Below are 20,121 nucleotides of genomic sequence, written 5' to 3' on the forward strand. Positions count from 1 at the left end.
ATTATTATTATTATTATTATTATTATTATTATTATTATTATTATTATTATTATTATTATTATTATTATTATTATTATTATTATTATTATTATTATTATTATTATCATTATTACTATTATTATTATTATCAATTATTTATTATGAGTTATTATCAAAATATTTATAGTTATAATATTATTAACATGGTTTGTATTATTGATTCATCCAGATCCTAATTTAATGAGCAGTTTTTTTTCTTTTTTTAAGACAGTTATTCCTATTATTATTCCTTGAGTGTTTCTTATATTTTGTGATTAGAACTTAATTTTTGTCCAGTTTTTAAATGAAACTTCGAAACCACTGAATAATTTACCGCGTTGTCTAAATCAATGAGATGGTGACATTAACTTTATAGAGCAGTTAGTTGTTCGGTTAAAGCAAATTTTGCCAAGATCTGTTATTATTATGATAAATATTAACTTGTTACAACGATAAATTGTACTGTATCGTATTTGAACTTTAGAGCTTAATAAGCTTAATTGAGTACATTCATTTACGATTAAATTTTTTATCCCAACCGACATATTAATCCGGAAGTTTTATGACATTATCCTATGCGGCAAAGCATTTCAGTCTTTTTCATTCACTTTTCATTCCGCATGTAAAAGACGTGAAACGTTTAAATATGCGTTGCGCATTTCATCTTTTTACTTTTTTAAATGAAAAAGAAAAAAATTTCTCTTTCACTTTAGATTCCTTTCATCATCCGATTTACAACAATGGCCGAATCACTGTTCACCTATCGTTATAATGATATTGTACGTGGTAAGCTATTTAAAAACTTTTTAATAATTTCACGAGATTTCTCACGAATTTTCATTTGAATTTTGTAACATATTTTCAAAAAAAAAAAAAAATGAAAAGAAAAATGGATTTTATATATGGAAATGAAGATGTAAGTTATAATTTAAACCATTAATTTAAGTTTTAAATCTTTTGCTGAGATTTCGTGATAATCATTTGACTAGTTATCATTATATAAAATGAATTAGGCATATTTCTATTTTGAATACTTTGAATTGCTTTCATTTATTTTGTCCTTTTTTTTTTTGTAAATTTAATTTCGAGGAAACAACTCAAAAATATTTTGTAATTATCGTTGTAGTTTTTGTAAACTTTTTAAAGAAAATTTTTTTAAATTTTGCATCATATTTTTAAAACATGAAAATGTAAGTTACAGAAAAAAATTTTCTTTTTTCAATGCAAATTTCTAACCACCTATTTTATTTACATTTAATTTGTAATTCTTTTTTTTTTCATTTATGCACTAGATGCTCCAACTTTTGGATATGGTACAAAACATGTTAGCATGAATTCAATTTGGACATCCAGTGACACAAAACGTGCCGTTCTATTTTCACTGGTACCAGGTGCATTATCGTCATATGTCGCAGCATCATTTAGGAAGGAAAAAAATTTGTTCGATTGGTGGTTTGTATGTTTTTCTAATTATTGCATAAAATAAATTTTGGCAAAGAAAAAAGAACAAAAAAAAAAGAAAAATTAAACAGCGGAAATAAACAAACTTGACAAAATGATTATACGTGTCACACGAATGTGACGTCTTTTTATGAATATTTTAATGAAAGCATAAAGAAAAGATATGACGAAAATGTAAAATTTATTCTTTAAATAGTTATTCCAAAGTTTTTTTTATTTCAATTTCTTTTTTTTTCCTTCATTATTATCTTTCCTTTCGATCTCTTATTTATTATAAGAAATGGAAGAATACATCTCTTTTCCCTTTTTCCTTTTTTTTGTTGTAATTAAAAGAGACAAGCAAAAAATCGAAATGGAAAATATACATAGCAAAATAAATGATTTATAGCATATCAATTAAGGCATTAAATAAACCAAATTGGGCACCGGAAAATCCGGCAATTTATGGTTTACTCGATGTCGTGACAATTGCGCCCGTCGGTTGGGCGTCATATATGGCATATAAGTATGGCGGAGGTTTTGTTTATTTTTTTTCTATTTTTTTTTCCTCTCAATCTTTCGGATTGAAGTATTTTTAAGAGTTTCATTTACAGATAATATATTATTAAGAATTCATTCATATTAAAATAGAAACTTGTTAAATAATACTTTTTTTCTTTTTTGCAATAGTGGTAAGAATAATCACGAGCAAGCCAAATTAATTGCTGATAGCTACAAGCCAGATATTTTTCAATCTAGTCTGAATGAAAGTAGACAAAATTCCATTTTAATCTAAAAGTAATCTTTAAGTTATCAGTAATCGGAAGTCTGAAAAGTAATCTGAAAATTACACTTTTTCTTCCATGAAATAGGTAATTAAATAATAGCAACTAATTCAAGACTTCTTGGCCTGTTAAATTTATATTGTTAATTGAAGATGATAACTGAAAAAAATGAAAACTTTGCGATATAAAATATCAAATAAAAAAATTTGAAATCTTATATAGAAAATTCGAAGTCTTATATAAAAAAATCTTATATAAAAAATTTGAAATCTTGTGTAAAAAAAACAAAAAATTCAAGTCTTTATTTGTTTATTTGTTTCAAATTTAGTTATTTTCTATTTCGAATTTCAAAGGTCTTGCACATCATGATACAAAGTTAGCATTGGCATTATATGGTAGTAGTATGATTTGTGCATTTCTTACAATGCCATTGGTGATAAGAAAGAATTGTCGTTGTGTAAGTTTTATTTTTTAAACGCCACTCAGTAATATCGTTAGATTAATTAACTTTTTTATCAGATATTTTCATTACATTTTACATTTTCAGTTTTAATTAATTTTCATTTTCAATTTCAATTAATGCACAGATACCAAATCATAGGTATGAATTACACATTGTGTAAAAAAAAAAAATTTACCTTTTGCATAAATGCAACTTTTACTTGTTGTTGAAATTTAATATTTTCTGTTAAATATTATATTTGATTTCAAATATTGCGTTTTCAATTTCCAACTTGAATTTGTTGCATTGTTTCAGTTATTCCGTAACACGCTTATAATGCATTTGACTGCAGCTGGAGCAGCACTTACATTCTTTAAGGTATATTTTGTTTTATTTTGCTGAATTTCTAAAATGAACAGAATTGAACAAAAGGAAAAAGACATATTCGTTACCATCTGATAAGTTTTAATTAGCATAGCAATTAAATTAGCATGCTAATCGAAATGTTTAAACTTGTTCAGAAGTTATAATAATATTGAAAAATAAAATAAAAATGAATGAATAATCCTGCTACAACAAAAAAAAACAACAATTCACTGCTACAAACTACAAATAATTCACTAAGAGATATTTAACTTTTTTTGTGAAAAAAATATTTTCTCAATTTATTTGATCAGCTTAAATAACGCAAGAATTTAACTATTTGATGAACTTAAGACGGGTTCGACCAAAGTTCAATTTTTTATCATAAAAAAAAAGCAAAATTATTACACATTAAAAATTCCATAATTTTTATAGGGATTATTTCAGATTTTTGAAAATTATTTTACAGATTGATCACAACGCTGGCTTATTATTAGTACCATACGTTATGTGGACAGGCTTTTACACGTTCCTCACGTACGCCATGAAAAAAATGAACACATCTGAAGCAAGTGAACATCCAACTCTTTAAACATTGTAATTTTCGAAATTTCCTTTTTTTTTACTTGTTTACTCCTCTCTCCCTCTCTCTCTCTCCCTTTTCTGCTTCAAAAATTCAAATGCAATTTATTACATTCTTTGTCCTTATTTCATTTAACAATTTTTTCTTTCCAAAGTTTCTGAATGTTTTTCTTTTTTCTGTACTTTTTTTTCAAAGCATATTTTAAATAGCTAATATTTTGTTTCATTTTTTTGTTTAATCTTTGAAAATTATTTGAAATTGATTAAATTTTAAACTCTAATCTTTTTCTTTTCAAATTTGCTCTTTTTGACAATTTTATCTTTTATGTACGTTGTTTCTTTTCCAATCTTATCTCATTTTTATTTTGTAATTTTTTATTTTTTTAATATATGTAATAAAAGTTACTTTAATGAAAAGAAACGAAAAAAAAAAGCAAGAAATGAGGAATCTAAAATGTCCATCAATAAATACTTATAATTGCTTAATCATGATTATCCAGTTCATAAATATGTAAATATGCATATCTATTATTCCTACATTCATTTGAAAAGTATTTTGGAGGAGAATTTGGATTTGAAACATTTTTGGTTTTAATTTTATTTGCTATCACTTTCATTCTTTTGTAGGCTAATTTTCGATATCCAAATGCTTGATTTCTAAAAGATACTTAGGAATTTATTCATTTTCAAGTTTTAATTCATTTTTTGCCCAAAGTTCTACGTCTTTTTTGGTCACTTTGCGAAAAAATGCATAATATTTTGATTGCTTTTCCGGTTTTCAAATTGTTAATCGTTATTCCGGTTTTTGTGTAGTTACAATAAAATGCAACAAATAATAACTTGATTTATGATTTGTTATCAAAAATACCTATTCACAAAATATTTTTGTTTTTTCTTCTCATTCTTATTTGATGGCCAAATAATTTGGTCTGGAATGACCAAAGAATAAAAAATAAAATATCAAATTTGACCCCAAATGATAATTAAGAAACGATTTGGCCAATGGATTTTTCGCCAAAGCAAAGCCTACTCTGAATTAATGAAATTAAGAGAAAAGAAATCAGTTCCAAATTTGATTTTAAATTAAAAGTTCCAAATTTGTTTTCCCTTGCATTCATTTGTAGTATTTACATAGCAATGTGTAGTAAAGTATAATGATTTGCAATTTAAAATTTTCGGAAAAAAGAAATTTGACAAAAATTATTTTGGAGAAAAATCACGTAAATCTAAATCGTAATGTCTAAATCGCACGCACGCACGCATGCAGATGCATAGACGCGCTTTGAATGCATTTCATGCATTTTGCATGCATATATTAAGGAATGTGCACTTAAAAATTTTCGTACACGCTTAAATTTGATAGTGTAATAAACCAACATACAAATCGTTTTCATAGAGTTTAAAAGTAACTAAAAGAAGTGTAATTATCCGCGACACAACGGGAATTCTTTGATTCCCAGAATATGCAAATGTTAATAGCATTTGATTTATATCATATTTTTATAGCTTTATCAATATGAATAATACGCTATTCTCGAGCGCAAAGAAAAGCTAAATAGAAAGATAGAAAATTGATTTTAATAAGTAATAAATAATTATTTATCATTTTATATTGCATAACAGACAAAACCATTTTGTTGTCAATTATTTGTTTGAATAAAAGATTTGAAGCGTTGGTAAAACTTTTTTAGTATTGAAATTTTAATTTTATATTTTATACCTTTTATTTCATAATTTCCGATCAGAATTTTCCATATATTTTATCATTTATGCATTCCTAAACTATGCAACAATAATGTTGCTACCTACAGTTACCCAAATTGTTGTTATCCATAGTTACCCCAATTGTTATTCACAGTTACCCAAATCGTTGTCATTCACAGTTACTCAAATTGTTGCTATCCACAAATGCGGAAATGGGTAATTTTATTGTTCAAGAATAACAATTTAAAAAGTTTAAATAAATCAACCATCAACTAATCAAATTTTCTTGCAATTTCATAAAAAGATTTTTTTCCCATTAACTTCCCCTATGTTTATTGTAATATTTCGGTGTAATTTTCACACATATATTTCCCGATATTCCCGGGAAATATTATCGGGATATCCTTATGCTAATTCATTCAACTTTTTATCAGTATTTCTATCAAGAAATTATGCAAAAATAATTCCATTATATTGCTATAAAAAATACAGTGCCAATCAATAACTCTTTTAACAAAATTTTAAATTATCAAAGAACAAAGAACGAAAAGTTTTTATTTTTCGAAAAATCATTTTAAAAAAAAATTTTTTGTTTTTTCTTTATTTCCTTTTTTTTGAAAAGTTACATTCCCTGAAATCGATAATGTTTACGAATGAAAATTACGTCATACTGCTTTTCTTTTCTCTTCTCCTCCTAATGTTATACTTTTATTAGTGTCATGTGAAAGTTCTTCTTCAACTAAATTATTTTCAACAAACCAAGCAAAATGTACGGTTATCATGATAGCGGTTATCATGGTAAGTTTTACAACGATATAAATAGATTAATTAATAAATTACATAGGTAAATATAGATTGATTGATAAATAGATATGTATTAAAATTTGATAAATTTTAAAGTTAAATGCAAATAATTAAAGGAATTTTAACAATTATTATCTTATCTCTAAACAGTTATTGATTTTTTACATAAGCTATTTTAATTTATATTATATAATCAAATATGATAATCGTTATCACCTTTCCATAAAATCAAATATGATAATCGTTATCACCTTTCCATAAAAAATGGAGTGACATAAGCATGTTAAAAAATTAATTTTTCGGTAAATTATAAAGTATATAACTAGCGAAAAATTTTTTAGCAATAATTGTTAGTACTTAATCAATTTTTGAATTTAATTAATCCTATAATATAATATTAATTCCAAGGAAATGATTTGAATTTTTTCTAAAATTTAATACAAATGATTTAAATGGTTTAAATAAATTTCTAAAATGAACAATTTGAATTTTTTCTGAAATTTAATACTGAGTACTTACGGAATTGTTATAATTAATATTAAGGTAATGATATTATAATATTATGATTTTTCATGAACAACAAAAGATATGAAACGCGCCATTCTAACAGCATTGGTACCGGGCGCTGTTGGACTTATTAGTTCTATACCATATTCAAAATCAAGCAATTTTATTGAATGGTGGAATGTAAAATTTTTCATATTTTGTTTTTTTTTGAAAGAAATTTGGAAATTTTAAGAAAATTTATTAAAATTGTCGTAATTTAATAATTAATAATACACTTTTTTTGCCTTATAGTATTAATAAATATTTTAAATTTAAATTTGTTCTACTTTCTTCACAAAATTTTATTATGAAATTAAATTGCTTAATTGCAATAATTTTATGGAATAATTTAATAAGTTATTTTGCAGTCTTGCAAAAAACCGGATTGGGCACCAAAATCATTGTATACCTATGCATGCATGGATGCATTAACAATTACACCAGTTGGTTATGCGAGTTATTTTATTTATAAATATGGTGGTGGTATGTTACTTATTTAATTTAATTTAAATTAATTTTATCACTTTGTTTAGTTGTATTTCAATTCGAAACAATGTTTTTTCTCTTTTTTATTCTATAAAAATTTTATTAAAATATTATAATTCAATTTAAATTGTTTTGTTATGTTTAATTTCAAACTCAATTTATCAACTTAATTTTTTCTATTTTTTTTCAAAGAATTATTATTAAAATGGAATGAATTGAATGCGCAAAAATCCCGGGATAACGCGGGAATGATGTCGAATGTTTGTAGGTTTGAATAATGCGCTAACAGCACTATCACTTGGTTTATATGGTAGTAATTTGATGTTATGCTCTGCATCATTATCATTTATGAAAAAGAAAGATATAAAAGCTGTAAGAAATGCTGTTAACTTTTATTTAATGACATACATATGCAAATTTTTTTTTAAAAAAAAAGACTTTTGAAATTTCCAATGTTTGAAAGAAAAATCCGGAAAGAGATGAAAATTTCAAAACTTTGAAGATAAAAACATAATTTTGAACCAAAAAAAAAGTCTTTTCTGTAGAAGACAATTAATTATTTTTTCTTCATTATAATTAATTTATTTTAGGTGTATTACTTTTCAATTGCTGTTCATCTAACGGCAACTGGATCAGCTATTATCGCCTATAAGGTTTGTTTGTTTATTTACTTATTTACCTATTTATCTTTATTTGTTTATTTTTTTAATCTTTGTATTAGTTCATTTATTTATTTATTCATTTATTTGTTCATTTAGTTATTTATTTATTGGTTTATTTATTCATTTGACTAATTGTTTATTTCCTCACTCATTTTGTTATAAAATCTTATACTTTTTTATGCCTAAACTTTTCATATCTATCATTATTATTATTCTAAAATACCCGATGAATTGTATTTACTATTTGTTTTTGTTGTGATTTTTCATTCAACAATATGAATACGAATATATTAATGAAATTTAATGTTGGAATTTTTGCGTAAATATTCTCACAATTATTATTGCAATTTCCTCTTTAAAAATATGAATTTAAAATTTTTAAGATTAATCGTTGCACTGGTCTATTGATGGTACCATACGTACTGTGGACTGGTTTTTATACGTTCACGCTGTATGTGATGAAAAATCTGAATTCAGAAATCAAAAATTAATATTTACAACTAATACTATTTATTTTATTATGCTATTTACATTTTACAATCCCTGTTAATTGATATTTGTTTAGACAATAGATTTAAATCAAACCTTTCGACCGATTTTAATTAGTAATTGAAATTAAATAATTGCAAATTTGAAGCGTTTACTTTTTTTGAAGCTAATCACTGTAAATTGCATATGCTTGTAATACATTACATGCCGGAATAAAAATTTGCAAATAAAGTCTTGGAATTAAATTTAATCAGAAATTGAATACAATTAATCATATACTAAAAGAAGATAGTACTAATTAATTATTGCCTTAGATATTATGATATTCTCCGAAACATTTTTTTTTCTTTTCGAAATAAAAAATAAAATTTAAAAAAAGTTTCTCTTTTTTTTTGAATTTGAATTAATTCTGGATTATTCGGGGATTTTTCATTATCTTTCTAAAAAATTCTGGAATTAAATTTGATCAGAATTTGAGTACAATCACTCAATATATTTAAAACGTTAAAGTTTGAAAAGTACAATTTATAAAGTGTCGCATTTCTTTGTTATTTTTTTAAATGCTAAGCGAATTGAATTACTTCACCGTTTTCTTCCATTTCAACTGATCAACTAGAAATGTATATACATCACGGTACGTTTTCTTCTTTTTCACCTCATCCTTCATATATTTTATAGGTCAAAGGTTAAAAGTAATTTAAAAGTATTAAGTTCGAAAACAATTCTTTGAAACAGAATTTATTATGAGTTTTGCAAAAGATTCATATTTCTTACAATTTTTCTACATTTCATCTATCATAATATATTGGTTTCAATAATTGTTTTCTCTGATAATTTAGTTTTTGAGTTAAATTATTTCTTCAATTACATTAAACTTTCATCTTACTATTTAAAAAAAATGAAAAATCAATAAGTGAAAGATAATAATGATATAATATTTAGCTTAATAAGTTGCAGATTTCATACGACATGTAAAACGTCTTGGATCGGAAGTAATTTGGACAACAAATGATACGAAATATTCCATAGCCTGGTCACTAGTACCATGTGCTATATCATTAAATTCATTCTTGTCTGTTTCAAATAATCAGTGTTTGACAAAAAATTGGGAAGTAAATGATCAACTTTGTTACTTTGGGTTAAAAAGTTCAAATTTGTCTTTTTCAAGAATTAAAAAAATTTCCATCAAAGAAAAGTACCTGAACAGAAGTTTTTGGAAATTAATCAACTAATCAATCGATAAATTGCATCAATTTGTCTGAAATTTTAAAAGCTTCATACAAATTTTCATCTATTTGATAAAAAAGGAAAAAGGGAGTGAAATTTGAACAGTACGATTACCGTTACAGGTAGCAAAGGAGCAATATATTTATGGATTATTGGATATTTTAACGATGCTACCACTTGGCTATGCTTCTTATCGTATCTATAAATACGGTGGAGGTTAGCAGTAATCATATAATCGTAAGAATTCATTTATGACAAATCTATTCCGCATTTGCAATTTTTTCGTAAACTTTTGATTTATGCGTAATTTACAGTTATTGCAAAGTTCAAAAGTGTAGGTTTCGTTTTATTAAAAAATTTTAAGCTTTTTTTAATGTAAAACTATCCAAACAAAATAATAATTTTGCGACCGATGCATTGAGGATTTAATTTAATAATTGTGCAAGTAAATACAGAAAGAGAAAGGAATCCTTAATACGTATCGGTAGTCTATTGCGCAAGTGAATCACTGAACCATCATATATTTACCGATATTTTAAATTAAATTTATTTACTATATTCATTTATTAAATTTATTACATTCATTCCTTGCAAGCAAATATTTTACTTCTATAGGCTTCATGTACAATGATACAAAAATCGCATTAGGACTTTATGGGATCACTTTACTGTTCTCATTATTTTCGCTTCCTTTCACAAAAGCGAAAAATCGTTCTTCTGTAAGTGATGATAATTTCACTTTATTGTTATATCCCTAGGGAGAGACTTGTTAATTAAAATTTGTTAGCTTGAATAATTTGTCAATTCGAAATTTGTAAAACGAAACTTAATTTATAGAGAAGTAAATAATCATAAAAATAGTATTAATAATTACATCATTTCAGCAATTCACTCATACTCTTTTAATGTATTTAGCAACACTTGGGACAACTTATACATTTCATAAGGTTTGTTTATTTAAAAAAGGAAAAGGAATTATTTGAAAACAATATTTAGTGAAATTTCTTATTTCAGCGAGAATAGCTAAGGCATAGGAAGATATTTTCTATTTCTTTCGAAAGTCTTCAAAAGAAAATTTTAATCATGAGTTCAATAATTTTAATCAACCATAACTTACCTAATTGGTGGACAAAAAATTTATCAATAATTGGATTCTTTTGCGTAATATCATATGGAAAACGATAACCATAATGAACAAATTGATTTAATATTAATTACGGTTGATTGACTAACTATTTCGTCATCCGGCAGAGACTGATGCATCATTTTCTTCTTTCAGATTGATAACAAAGCTTGTATACTTACAATACCATACACTGTATGGACCGGATATTATACACTGCTTGCATATGCGATGAAGTGAAACGAAATATAAGTGATAAGAGATAAAGTGAATATCGTACCTTTCAAATGTTGCTTCTAGCACTTCCTTTTATTATTCCTTCCTCTCTTCTTTCTTCTTTACCAAATAACTTTTCAACAGATATTCAAATTTGATTTGCAAGGAGAACATCTAGTTATTCGGGAATTCCTGACAAGATAAGTTACACAAATTGTGAATAATCAAGCGTTGCTTCCAATCATTTTGCATTTAATAAGAAATTGTCCTTTTTTATTGAAATCCTGTTTTCTGCTTAGTTGTGATGGAAACATCGCCTTGTCAATATTTTCATATAGACAATCAATTCCTTCGGACTTTTCCGTAGAATCAGTGAATGCTATAATTGCGTTACAAATGTTGTTCCATATATCATTGAAAATTATTTGGTGCTAATCTAAACACATAGATCATATAAATATCCTATCGATTCAGAACACCACAAAAACGGGTTGAACAAAAGCACCAGTAGCTTTTCTAATAAAGGGATGCAGTTTTCGTTGCGACTCCATATCCAAACAAACTAACCACTTCAAGAAAGTATGGTACATGGCTATACGGAAATGCCTTTGCGAAAATTTCTTTCCCACAAATGAAGGTTGATTATTGGAAGTGGTTTCTTACTTGCTGACGTCAGAACTTCTCACCTTTCAAAAGAAATACAACTCTACCGCTTTCCTTAATGTAATTCCCGACATATTATTCCTTGGCTTCCTTTTATTTATTGGTAGTAATACCATTTGTATATTTGAAAGTGAATTAAAAATTAATAGCGCTAATATCTCAATTCCTTCGCATTAGTTTTCTCAATTTCAATCCCTAACCAACAAATTCCCTATAAATTGATAATGCCTGATGACTTTTTAATGGTATTGCCTAGTATTAATTGGTTTTGTCGATTTGTGTGAATAATAATAGTAAATTTAGATGTGAAAATTTAGAAGATATGCTATTTGTATGCAATTTCCACGAACATCTGAGCTTTCATTTATCGTTCTAAGCTAAACATAATATTTGCATAAGGAACATCATTTCCTCATCTCGATAAGATCGATAACTTTTGCACTGCGAGAAATTTGTTAATGCAAATATTTGAGTGAAGACGAAGAAATAGAATTTTAAAAGAAGAGAGAGAGAGAAAGGATAATGAGTGGGAAAACGAGAGGATAGAGTATAAAAAGAAGAATGGAGAGAGGATTAGGAATTGAAAGAAATGGAAGAGATTATTAACAAAAAGGAATAGAGGAAAAGACGTGAAAGGAGTTTCACGAAAAGAGAGGGATAGAGAAAGCAAAAAGAGAGATAGAGAAAAGCTAATCAATGCTGTGAACATTTTAAGAAGCCGGAAAAACAAGGATATAGGATCGGGAGGGAGGGGGGGAGAGTTCAGCGGAATTATACAATGGGGTGGTTGACGATGTGACGTGGTATTTTCCGGATACGGAATTTTTTGACGACAGTTGTCGAAAGGCATTCTGTTCAGATCTTTCACACAATTCTAGTGGTTATTGCTACAATTTTGAGATATTCACTTCATTGTTGCATTAAAAAAAAAGAAATAAAGAAATTTTAGGATGGGAATTTTTGTTCTCCTTAAATTTTTCTTGTACAGGATTGATAATTTACTGGAATATATTAACTTACTTAATTAATTCTTGTATTGTTTACTTATGTTATCAATGATCATCTTTTAATGTTTGTTTCATTATTATGATATGGTTGAAATTTGCCTTTTTTTGTTGAGGTATTGTTTGATTGAAAATGAGACGTTTCGGAATGGAACCAATTTGGACATCAGAAGATACTAGAAATGCTATTCTGGCTAGCCTGATACCTGGTGCCACTGCTTTTACTGCATTTGCTGTTTTTGCAAACGATCGCAGCGTTGTAGATTGGTGGACAGTAAGTGTCGTTTTTGTTATTTTGTTTTTTGAATTTATATGTTTATTCAACAAATTTATCATTGCTACCAGATATTTAACATTTGGATTCTTTCTTTTTTCATTTTGCTCTTGTTTCAGTGAAAAAAAAAAAAAATTAAGTTTTGATTAAGTCCACATTTTCTTCAAGGAATTGGTCCTCGTGGTTTAGGTTTAATAATTATACTAATGCGGTTGCTGTTCATTCCAATATATTTCGTATTGAAGTATTTTTCAGCATGCAAAAAAGCCAGATTGGGCTCCAAAGAATCCATTGGTATATTCCGTTTGTGATATTGCAACACTTAGCCCTTTGGGCTATGCATCTTACCTTGTTTATAAGAACGGAGGTGGTAAGTATACCATATGTCTTTTTCATTTTAACTTCAGTTTTTTCTCTCAGATCGTTCAATTAGCGTCACCCGGGGCATCATTTTCCTGTTTTTCTGACTAAATCTTGCAGTGTAGTAAGGGGTGCAGTGGAAAAATGAGAAACTATGAAATGAGCTCAGCTTTTTGATTACCCAAATTTATGGTTGCAGAAAATCGTCCAAGAGCAAATATGAAGTTGAAGAAAAAAGAATCCTGCAATTTTTTTGTTACACATCTTACCCCGTTTGCAAGGATAGAGATGTTAAATGTGTCATACATTCTTTGGCCATCTTATATTTCGTTCCATTTAGATTAAACGATATTTTTTAAGAACCAACATAGAATACTGCAAACGGCCGCAAGTTCCTAGAAGTATAGGATTGGGACATAAGAGTATGGTCTTGGTTTCGCTGGCACTGTAAGTTCTGTTTTATATCTTTTGCAGGTTTACAGTACAGTGACACGAAGGTTGCCCTTGGATTGTATGGATTAAACATGGTTTTTGCTCTCACAACAATTCCTTTGATCAAGAAGAGAAGTTTTACTTCTGTAAGTAATTTCTGCTTACATATTTCCTTGTTGCGATTTCTTTGAGAGACAAAGTCTTTTTTTTTTAAAAGTTAGAGCTAGCATCAGATTCACTTCAAGCTCAATTAAATTTAATCCTTTATTAAGTTGTTTCGAAACACAGTACTTTTGAATGCAGCAGCAATTGGCGCAGCGTTCGCGTTTTACAAGGTTTTACTTTAATTTTTTTCTTTGCTTACTTGATTCACTTGTACAGTTTTTGAATCTTCATTAAATTATAATCTATTAATCCATGGCCATCCTAGTTCCTGTATTTCAATAAAATAAGGAAAAATTTTTGATTTCAAGAAAATTCCAAATTTCTCAAATATTGAGTGCACAATTTATTTTCTTTCCAAAAGGAAAGTAAAGCTAATTAAATAAGAGATTGGGCATTTCTTATTTCATGCCTACTTATATATACGTCCCAAGGAATGGTCCAGAAATTGCTGATCTTTTAATTTTACTTCATTACACGTTTACTTTTGCAATGCTGATTCGAACCGTTGTTGTTTATCATTGATTTTCTAATTTATTTCAATTTCAGATTGATAAAACAGCCGGTCAGCTTCTGCTTCCATACGCTATTTGGACTGGATTTTACGCTGTTCTTACTTATTCTATGAGTAAGGAAAATGTGTCGGAACACTAATTTTGTTTAAAGGTAGGTAGGAACTTTTATTTTCAGCAACAATTTGTAAGCCTGAAAAATGAAAGCATAAATTTTCATTTCTTTACATTCTTATATTTTATAGTTCGTTTCTTCAATTTTTAGACGTTTCTGACTGATCGTGTAAACCGGGAGCATCCTGTGGCATCCTGTAACTGTAGTATACTACCAATTATGGTGCCTTTTCAACTCATCTCTTTGTTTCGCGATGATCCTTTCGCTTGCTAATTTTAAGTAGTCATACTGCAACAGTTCGCATTCATCGACTAGATTAGAACTTTTGAGACATGTGCACCACAGTCACAGAACACTATTCTCAGTGCGAATAATTAAATTTCAGACTCTTTTCTTTTTTTATACGTCAGAAAGGAATGAAATTATAACAGTACGAAATTGGGTCGTTAACTTTTTCTAATCTTAGTATTGGCGACAGTCGAGAATATTGTGGAATGGTCTGGATTAACTGTTGTGGAATAATTATTATTATAACTTATCGTGGAGAAATAACATGGAATAATTATTCGGAAATTCGGAATAAACCGTGCTCCACGAGCCTTTTAGAAATACAAATAGATGACATATCTCTTCTTTTAATGCTGAAATCTGTCTTTATCGCATGATTGCAGTCGTTGTTCATTAACTGTCATATTGTTACTTTGCTGTTTATTGCTTTGTTATTCGGAATATGTTAGATATCAATGCCATCAATGATTAGAATGTCGTAAACTTGTTAAGTTCGTATGCTATCTGTTTACATATGATTATTCATTGATAAAGTTTGCAGTGCTAACTTTCTTCTTCGAGAAAACGAGTGGTTACATCCATCTCTGCTACCTTTATTTTTACTTTTCGTTGGTGGCTTTTTTTGGATACAGTTTGAAATGAATCTAATAAGGGAATAATTATTGGGATTCTGATGAAGATTTCGTATTTTAACCTCGGTCTTTCGCGTAACGATTGAAGTTCTTTTTTTTCTTTGACAAATTTCTTAAGGAACACAGTGTATTAGTGATACTATTTTGAAATTAAAAACTACCGGGATGACCTGCGGTGTCGTTTTAGCTTCGTTATTGTGAAGGACTGTGAGTGGTTGTTGGAGTTTGTCCAGGTGATGCTAGGCAGTTAATTTTTTGCAGAGATTACTTCCGGTACCGAAGGTGTTTATTGCTTGAATTACCGGAAATAGGATGGGTTTCGATGGCCCAAACAACGGCAATATAATTTATAGAAAGGTTTATTCTCAAAGAAATAATTTCGCTTATCATGGGTGTGATGAGTTATGCTAGATTTGGATTTAATAACTAGTTTCTATTTCCATTAAATTCAAGTCTCTTAGTCAAAATTTATTACATCCTTGTTGTAATAGCGCATTCTGAAAAATTCCAGAAGTATGGAAGAGAAGCTGTTATTATATTTTTTTTTTATCTAAGGTGCTTTCTTTTTGCAGGCAGACCTTGAAGATACAGAAAATGAAGATGTCTGGGATGACAGCGCGCTGATTAATATGTATGATGAAATAATCAACCGAACTTATGTTAGTTCCCAGTTTTATTCCTTTTCTAATATTTCGGTGCATCTAATTTGTTTTAGAAAGCCAAACAAATCATGCATATGTCATGAAACTCAGTGCGTGTTACACAATATACTTGCAGCAATTTTAAATGGATGTCCATTGAACTGTCATAGCAGAAGTATATTTCATAGAAGTATTATGTGCTAATTACGTTACATAATGCGTCATCATGAAGTCTCGAAAGTTATTACAGTATAGCTGTCTTTGTTTGCGACTCGTCCTGACTTGTTACCTTCCAAAACTACCAAACTGTAAGTAAGCAAATTTCAGGATTCTCTTGGTGCGCAGTGTGCTTCGGCAACAAAAAAAAAGAAAAAATTTCGCAAGGCTTCAAAAATAAAGGTCCATCTATTCCACTATTGTTATCGCCTAATTTCCGTTTCAGTTTTAGTTGGTTATGAATATATAAAATGTAGCTGGATGTATTTAATTTCAATTACTCCCGCAAATTTCAATCTTATTGTTTATACGGGCTATCTCAAGGATTAGATTGAAAAAAAGGACAGGGTGGACAGAGAGGAAAAAAAATATCTGGATTTTTTGTATCTCTTCATTTCTGATATGCTGCATCTTGATATGATATGTTGCAGTTTTGCGTCATATAATCATCCATTGAATTAAAGACAATGCGGAGAAAGGAGTATTGAAGTTTTTGTTTGTCAAAAAAGGTTATTCCAGAAATTTTATTTATGCAACAAATAGTACCTCCTGTTTGTTGTTTGAATAAAATTTCATGTAGTGTAGTTCAAGTATTAAAATAATTTTATTTTGTTTTCCTTTTTTTTAGTGGCATGTTGGTGACCATTGTATGGCGCCTTATTATAATGACCAGCTATGGTATCCAGCGGTTGTTAAAAAGCTCGATTTGGATGACGGTAAATGTGACGTGCTTTACGATGTTTACGATGAGTTAGCACGTGTTAGTATTGCGGATCTCACGAAGTAAGTGAACTATTTCACGTTGTTTAAATTCGTGGTTGAGAAGAGTGATAAATATAGGAGTATTTGTACAAGATTTTTTATAATCCAAGAAGACAGTATTTCCCCACTAAAATTTTTCTTTTGGTTTTGATTTCTAACACTGTCATTTGACTGGCGAAGTGCTTGCAATCTGGTTGTGAAATTTTAATTATTTTAAAAGATTATGTTTATATGTGTTCTTTACTGTATATGTCCTCATGTTGACAGATGATTGAGAAACCAGAAAATTACTATCATACTACTGTCATTAAAATTTTGGGTAAGATATGCCCGAAATGTTGTATTACTAAGCAAACGGCTAGCGGCTTTCTTCTACATTTTGTCATGGTGGGAATACTTCTCTCTTATTTGGCAAAAAGAAATGGAAAATACGAACTTTCAATCTTAATGAATCGTATAATAATCACACATACTTATTTCAAAAAAAAAAGAAAATTCCACGAGAAGTCATATTAGAACGAAATAAGGTTGGAACCTTGAGACTCTCAGAAATAAAATTTTCGAGATAGATGGGAAGAGGGTTTCTGAAAACGACTAGTTTTACTATTTGTTAAATAATATCTTCGTGGTGGAGCCAGTGGTCATGGTGACCTGATTTGTTTCAAACTGCAATAAACGCTTCTTTTTCTGTGAAAAGGGTATTGTTGCTGCTGTGCAAAGCTTTGTTTACAGTCCTCGGTGATCACCAAGGTGATTGGTTACCCCCATAGTGCATATTTAGGACTTCATGGTGTTGGAATATACAAATCGTCGATTTGCTGTGAGAATTTCAGATAAATTTCTGTAATGTTTGTTGCCAAATTTTCGGCATAATAAGTTTAAAGAAAAATATATTAGTATGGTCAAGGTGCCTTTTACTTGAAATATTTAAAAATGTGGCAAATTAGCGTTAAGTGGATAGTGTTTAGATATCTCAATTTCTTTTCGTTACTCTATTTCGTGGTTATTGTCATCGAAACATTTTCGAGTGACATTAAAATGCGCACATATTCGTTTCTCGGTAACTGTTGAAGTATCAGATTTAAAAAAAAAAAATACTCAATAGAAAATGTTAATTCGTAGAGCGTTTTCAACGTTATCATACTCGTAGGAGGTTGCATACGAAGTCATCAGTGCCATATATGGGGCGCCGGCACGGCTGGCTTAGTTTTTCACGTTTTGCTATACGTCCGACAAATTTCGGTAATGGCCAGCGGCAAAAACAACGGCAACAATGTCGTAAGCGTAAAATTAAAAGGTGTCGCTCCGAAAGGACAAATGTTATGCGCATGGAGTATGGAGACAGGAAACGGCGAAAGCATCAGCAGATATTTACTTTATTTTCGAATACTCCTGCTTTTCAAAGAAGCGTTGCGCTTGATTTACCACAAACTGCCTACCTGATGCGTGTATTGGATAATCTCAGACATCAGAAGTGAGCTTTTATGAGGTGCACAGATAATATCAAATTATTACCGCCTATTTGTTACTTTACGAAAATTATCTGAAAAGGTTGTCCCAATGATTTGCATCAAAATTGAATATGGACAGTAAAAAACTTTGTTGTTATTGGCCACTGTTCCGTCTAATCTCACTCGACAAATAGGTAGCTAATAGTCTGTAGCTCGTCCAGTTAACATTGCCAGTGCGGCAAATACTGCAGTAGTTATATAAGATTTCTAGATGGTACTACAAAGCTATTTTTTCTTTCTAGCTCCGAAATCGTATTAATTCATTGCGAGCTTTTAAACGAATTTTTTCACTTATTAGATATACGCGGAAGTTTCTCATTTTCTCGGTTCTAGTTCATCTGTCAACTTGGAAAATCCAGTGAGTTTTTTATTTTTTATTCTTTATTTTTATCGTACCACTATTCCATTTTTATATTCGTTCTTTAATGTTTCGAACTGATCAGGCCGATGGAGAATGACGAGGAAGGTACGTCGGAAGGAAATACCACCCAGGAAACATTCGACACCGAGGAAAAAGTGTTACAGATAAATCATATGCAGACGTCGACGAAGAATTTCAATTATATGCAGTCATCATCTACAGATCCACATACTTCCAAATCCAATCAACATACGGTATGTTTCCCTCTTCGTTTTTCCTCGCTTCAGAGGAATCAAGAGTATGTTAAGTTCTTACAACCTTCTAATAATAATGCACTGTATAATTCAAACTTAATAAATGGAGCTGGAGAAAGTGTTTCTGCTAACAATATTTTTTAGTTATTATCATTAAATTTGATAAAAAGGAGAAAATTCTCTTTCAGATTCCGTCATTAGTTCCACCTCCACCGATAGCTTTTACTAATTTACCATCACCGGATGATGACGAAGCATTGGCAAGTATGCTAATGTCGTGGTACATGACTGGTTATCATACTGGTTACTATCAGGTAAAGTACAATTTTTCCTTGTCGTTATTGCCTGCACTTTTTCTCGTGACCCTGAAGTCTGGATGGTAACTTTTCTTTTCGTTTTTCTCGCAATATTTGATAATATCTGTATGCGACACTACAATCACAGTCAATTATGTACTGGTTTGATATCTCTCATGACCAGCATGCTGCGATGTCGACTGCGTCCAAGAAAGGTATCGCTAAAGCCCCACTGTTCATTAACATGCTGCGAATCAGTAAGGTTTTTGCCAAGATAGATTCTGTGGGAATGATCAGATAATGCGAAATAGGTTTCTGCCAGTTCCATTTAGCTCACTGCTATCCTCACTCGGATATCCTTTAATTAAATCAATGAAATGTATGAATTGACAACATTTGCAGGCTATCCAAGATAAAAAGAAGAAAGCATTGAAGAAAGTTTAGCAATAATTGTGGATATTATGGAAATCTGTCCACTCCCTTTGTTTATTCATTTTTATTCTCTTACACTTCAATTTTTCTTATAACATTTAGTCCATCAATCCTGGGTGCATTTCAAACAAACAAAATTCACAGAATTCTTTTGTTCCACGAAAAATCGCCCTCTTCATTCTTCAGATGTTATTTATTTTGGTCATCTGTGACAACGTGTTGAATCAATCGACTTCACCTTTACAAAAAATGAAATACTGATTACTGAATTCATTGTACTTCGATATGTTTTAAGTTGTTGGTTAAACGTTTGGAAGTT

General features: G+C 29.1%; 6 protein-coding genes across 8 annotated transcripts; all 6 read left to right on the forward strand.

Annotated features, from left to right (window-relative positions):
- Positions 1 to 726: 726 nt before the first annotated feature.
- Positions 727 to 3,841, forward strand: LOAG_05563 (hypothetical protein). The gene is made up of 6 exons (XM_020446894.1): positions 727 to 804; positions 1,311 to 1,474; positions 1,881 to 1,995; positions 2,597 to 2,700; positions 3,001 to 3,063; positions 3,518 to 3,841. Exons 1-6 carry the CDS (start codon positions 759 to 761, stop codon positions 3,638 to 3,640), a joined length of 615 nt encoding a protein of 204 aa, XP_020302811.1. The 5' UTR covers positions 727 to 758; the 3' UTR covers positions 3,641 to 3,841.
- Positions 3,842 to 6,726: 2,885 nt separating this feature from the next.
- Positions 6,727 to 8,323, forward strand: LOAG_05565 (hypothetical protein; the record flags this gene model as incomplete). Its single annotated transcript, XM_003141105.1, has 5 exons — positions 6,727 to 6,825; positions 7,053 to 7,167; positions 7,439 to 7,542; positions 7,761 to 7,823; positions 8,216 to 8,323. 5 exons carry the CDS (start codon positions 6,727 to 6,729, stop codon positions 8,321 to 8,323), a joined length of 489 nt encoding a protein of 162 aa, XP_003141153.1.
- Positions 8,324 to 8,733: 410 nt separating this feature from the next.
- On the forward strand, positions 8,734 to 11,480 carry LOAG_05567 (hypothetical protein). The gene is made up of 6 exons (XM_003141106.2): positions 8,734 to 8,955; positions 9,279 to 9,433; positions 9,671 to 9,764; positions 10,164 to 10,267; positions 10,433 to 10,495; positions 10,828 to 11,480. Exons 1-6 carry the CDS (start codon positions 8,940 to 8,942, stop codon positions 10,909 to 10,911), a joined length of 516 nt encoding a protein of 171 aa, XP_003141154.1. The 5' UTR covers positions 8,734 to 8,939; the 3' UTR covers positions 10,912 to 11,480.
- Positions 11,481 to 12,470: 990 nt separating this feature from the next.
- Positions 12,471 to 15,242, forward strand: LOAG_05568 (hypothetical protein). Of its 3 annotated transcripts, none has more exons than XM_020446897.1 (6): positions 12,471 to 12,828; positions 13,084 to 13,198; positions 13,663 to 13,766; positions 13,893 to 13,955; positions 14,332 to 14,448; positions 14,820 to 15,242. In XM_020446897.1, exons 1-5 carry the CDS (start codon positions 12,688 to 12,690, stop codon positions 14,434 to 14,436), a joined length of 528 nt encoding a protein of 175 aa, XP_020302812.1. In that variant the 5' UTR covers positions 12,471 to 12,687; the 3' UTR covers positions 14,437 to 14,448; positions 14,820 to 15,242. The 3 variants fall into 3 exon arrangements, with proteins under 3 accessions (XP_020302812.1, XP_020304873.1, XP_020304874.1); XM_020446898.1 differs by having other exon boundaries at positions 14,876 to 15,242; XM_020446899.1 differs by lacking the exon at positions 14,820 to 15,242 and adding an exon at positions 14,560 to 14,778.
- Positions 15,243 to 15,641: 399 nt separating this feature from the next.
- LOAG_18682 (hypothetical protein) lies at positions 15,642 to 17,266 on the forward strand (the record flags this gene model as incomplete). Its single annotated transcript, XM_020451346.1, has 4 exons — positions 15,642 to 15,686; positions 15,902 to 15,988; positions 16,298 to 16,369; positions 16,815 to 17,266. The coding sequence occupies 4 exons, from the start codon at positions 15,642 to 15,644 to the stop codon at positions 16,971 to 16,973; spliced, it is 363 nt and encodes a 120-aa protein (XP_020304875.1). The 3' UTR covers positions 16,974 to 17,266.
- Positions 17,267 to 18,129: 863 nt separating this feature from the next.
- On the forward strand, positions 18,130 to 19,814 carry LOAG_18683 (hypothetical protein; the record flags this gene model as incomplete). Its single annotated transcript, XM_003141108.2, has 5 exons — positions 18,130 to 18,422; positions 18,903 to 19,074; positions 19,263 to 19,388; positions 19,519 to 19,632; positions 19,773 to 19,814. 5 exons carry the CDS (start codon positions 18,130 to 18,132, stop codon positions 19,812 to 19,814), a joined length of 747 nt encoding a protein of 248 aa, XP_003141156.2.
- Positions 19,815 to 20,121: the final 307 nt, after the last annotated feature.

Source organism: Loa loa (assembly GCF_000183805.2).
Source record: "Loa loa unplaced genomic scaffold supercont3.443, whole genome shotgun sequence".
Taxonomy (NCBI): Eukaryota; Metazoa; Nematoda; class Chromadorea; order Rhabditida; family Onchocercidae; genus Loa; species Loa loa.

Excerpts from the sequence above, each read along its gene's own strand:
- LOAG_05563 (XM_020446894.1), top strand. The coding sequence starts at position 759 with ATGGCCGAATCACTGTTCACCTATCGTTATAATGATATTGTACGTG. Across the intron at positions 1,475-1,880 it reads ATTTGTTCGATTGGTGGTTT|GCATTAAATAAACCAAATTG; the intron begins GTATGTTTTTCT and ends ATATCAATTAAG. Across the intron at positions 2,701-3,000 it reads TAAGAAAGAATTGTCGTTGT|TTATTCCGTAACACGCTTAT; the intron begins GTAAGTTTTATT and ends GCATTGTTTCAG.
- LOAG_05567 (XM_003141106.2), top strand. Across the intron at positions 9,765-10,163 it reads TATCTATAAATACGGTGGAG|GCTTCATGTACAATGATACA; the intron begins GTTAGCAGTAAT and ends TTACTTCTATAG. Across the intron at positions 10,496-10,827 it reads CAACTTATACATTTCATAAG|ATTGATAACAAAGCTTGTAT; the intron begins GTTTGTTTATTT and ends TTCTTCTTTCAG.
- LOAG_05568 (XM_020446897.1), top strand. The coding sequence starts at position 12,688 with ATGAGACGTTTCGGAATGGAACCAATTTGGACATCAGAAGATACTAGA. Across the intron at positions 13,199-13,662 it reads TGTTTATAAGAACGGAGGTG|GTTTACAGTACAGTGACACG; the intron begins GTAAGTATACCA and ends TATCTTTTGCAG. Across the intron at positions 13,956-14,331 it reads CAGCGTTCGCGTTTTACAAG|ATTGATAAAACAGCCGGTCA; the intron begins GTTTTACTTTAA and ends TTTCAATTTCAG.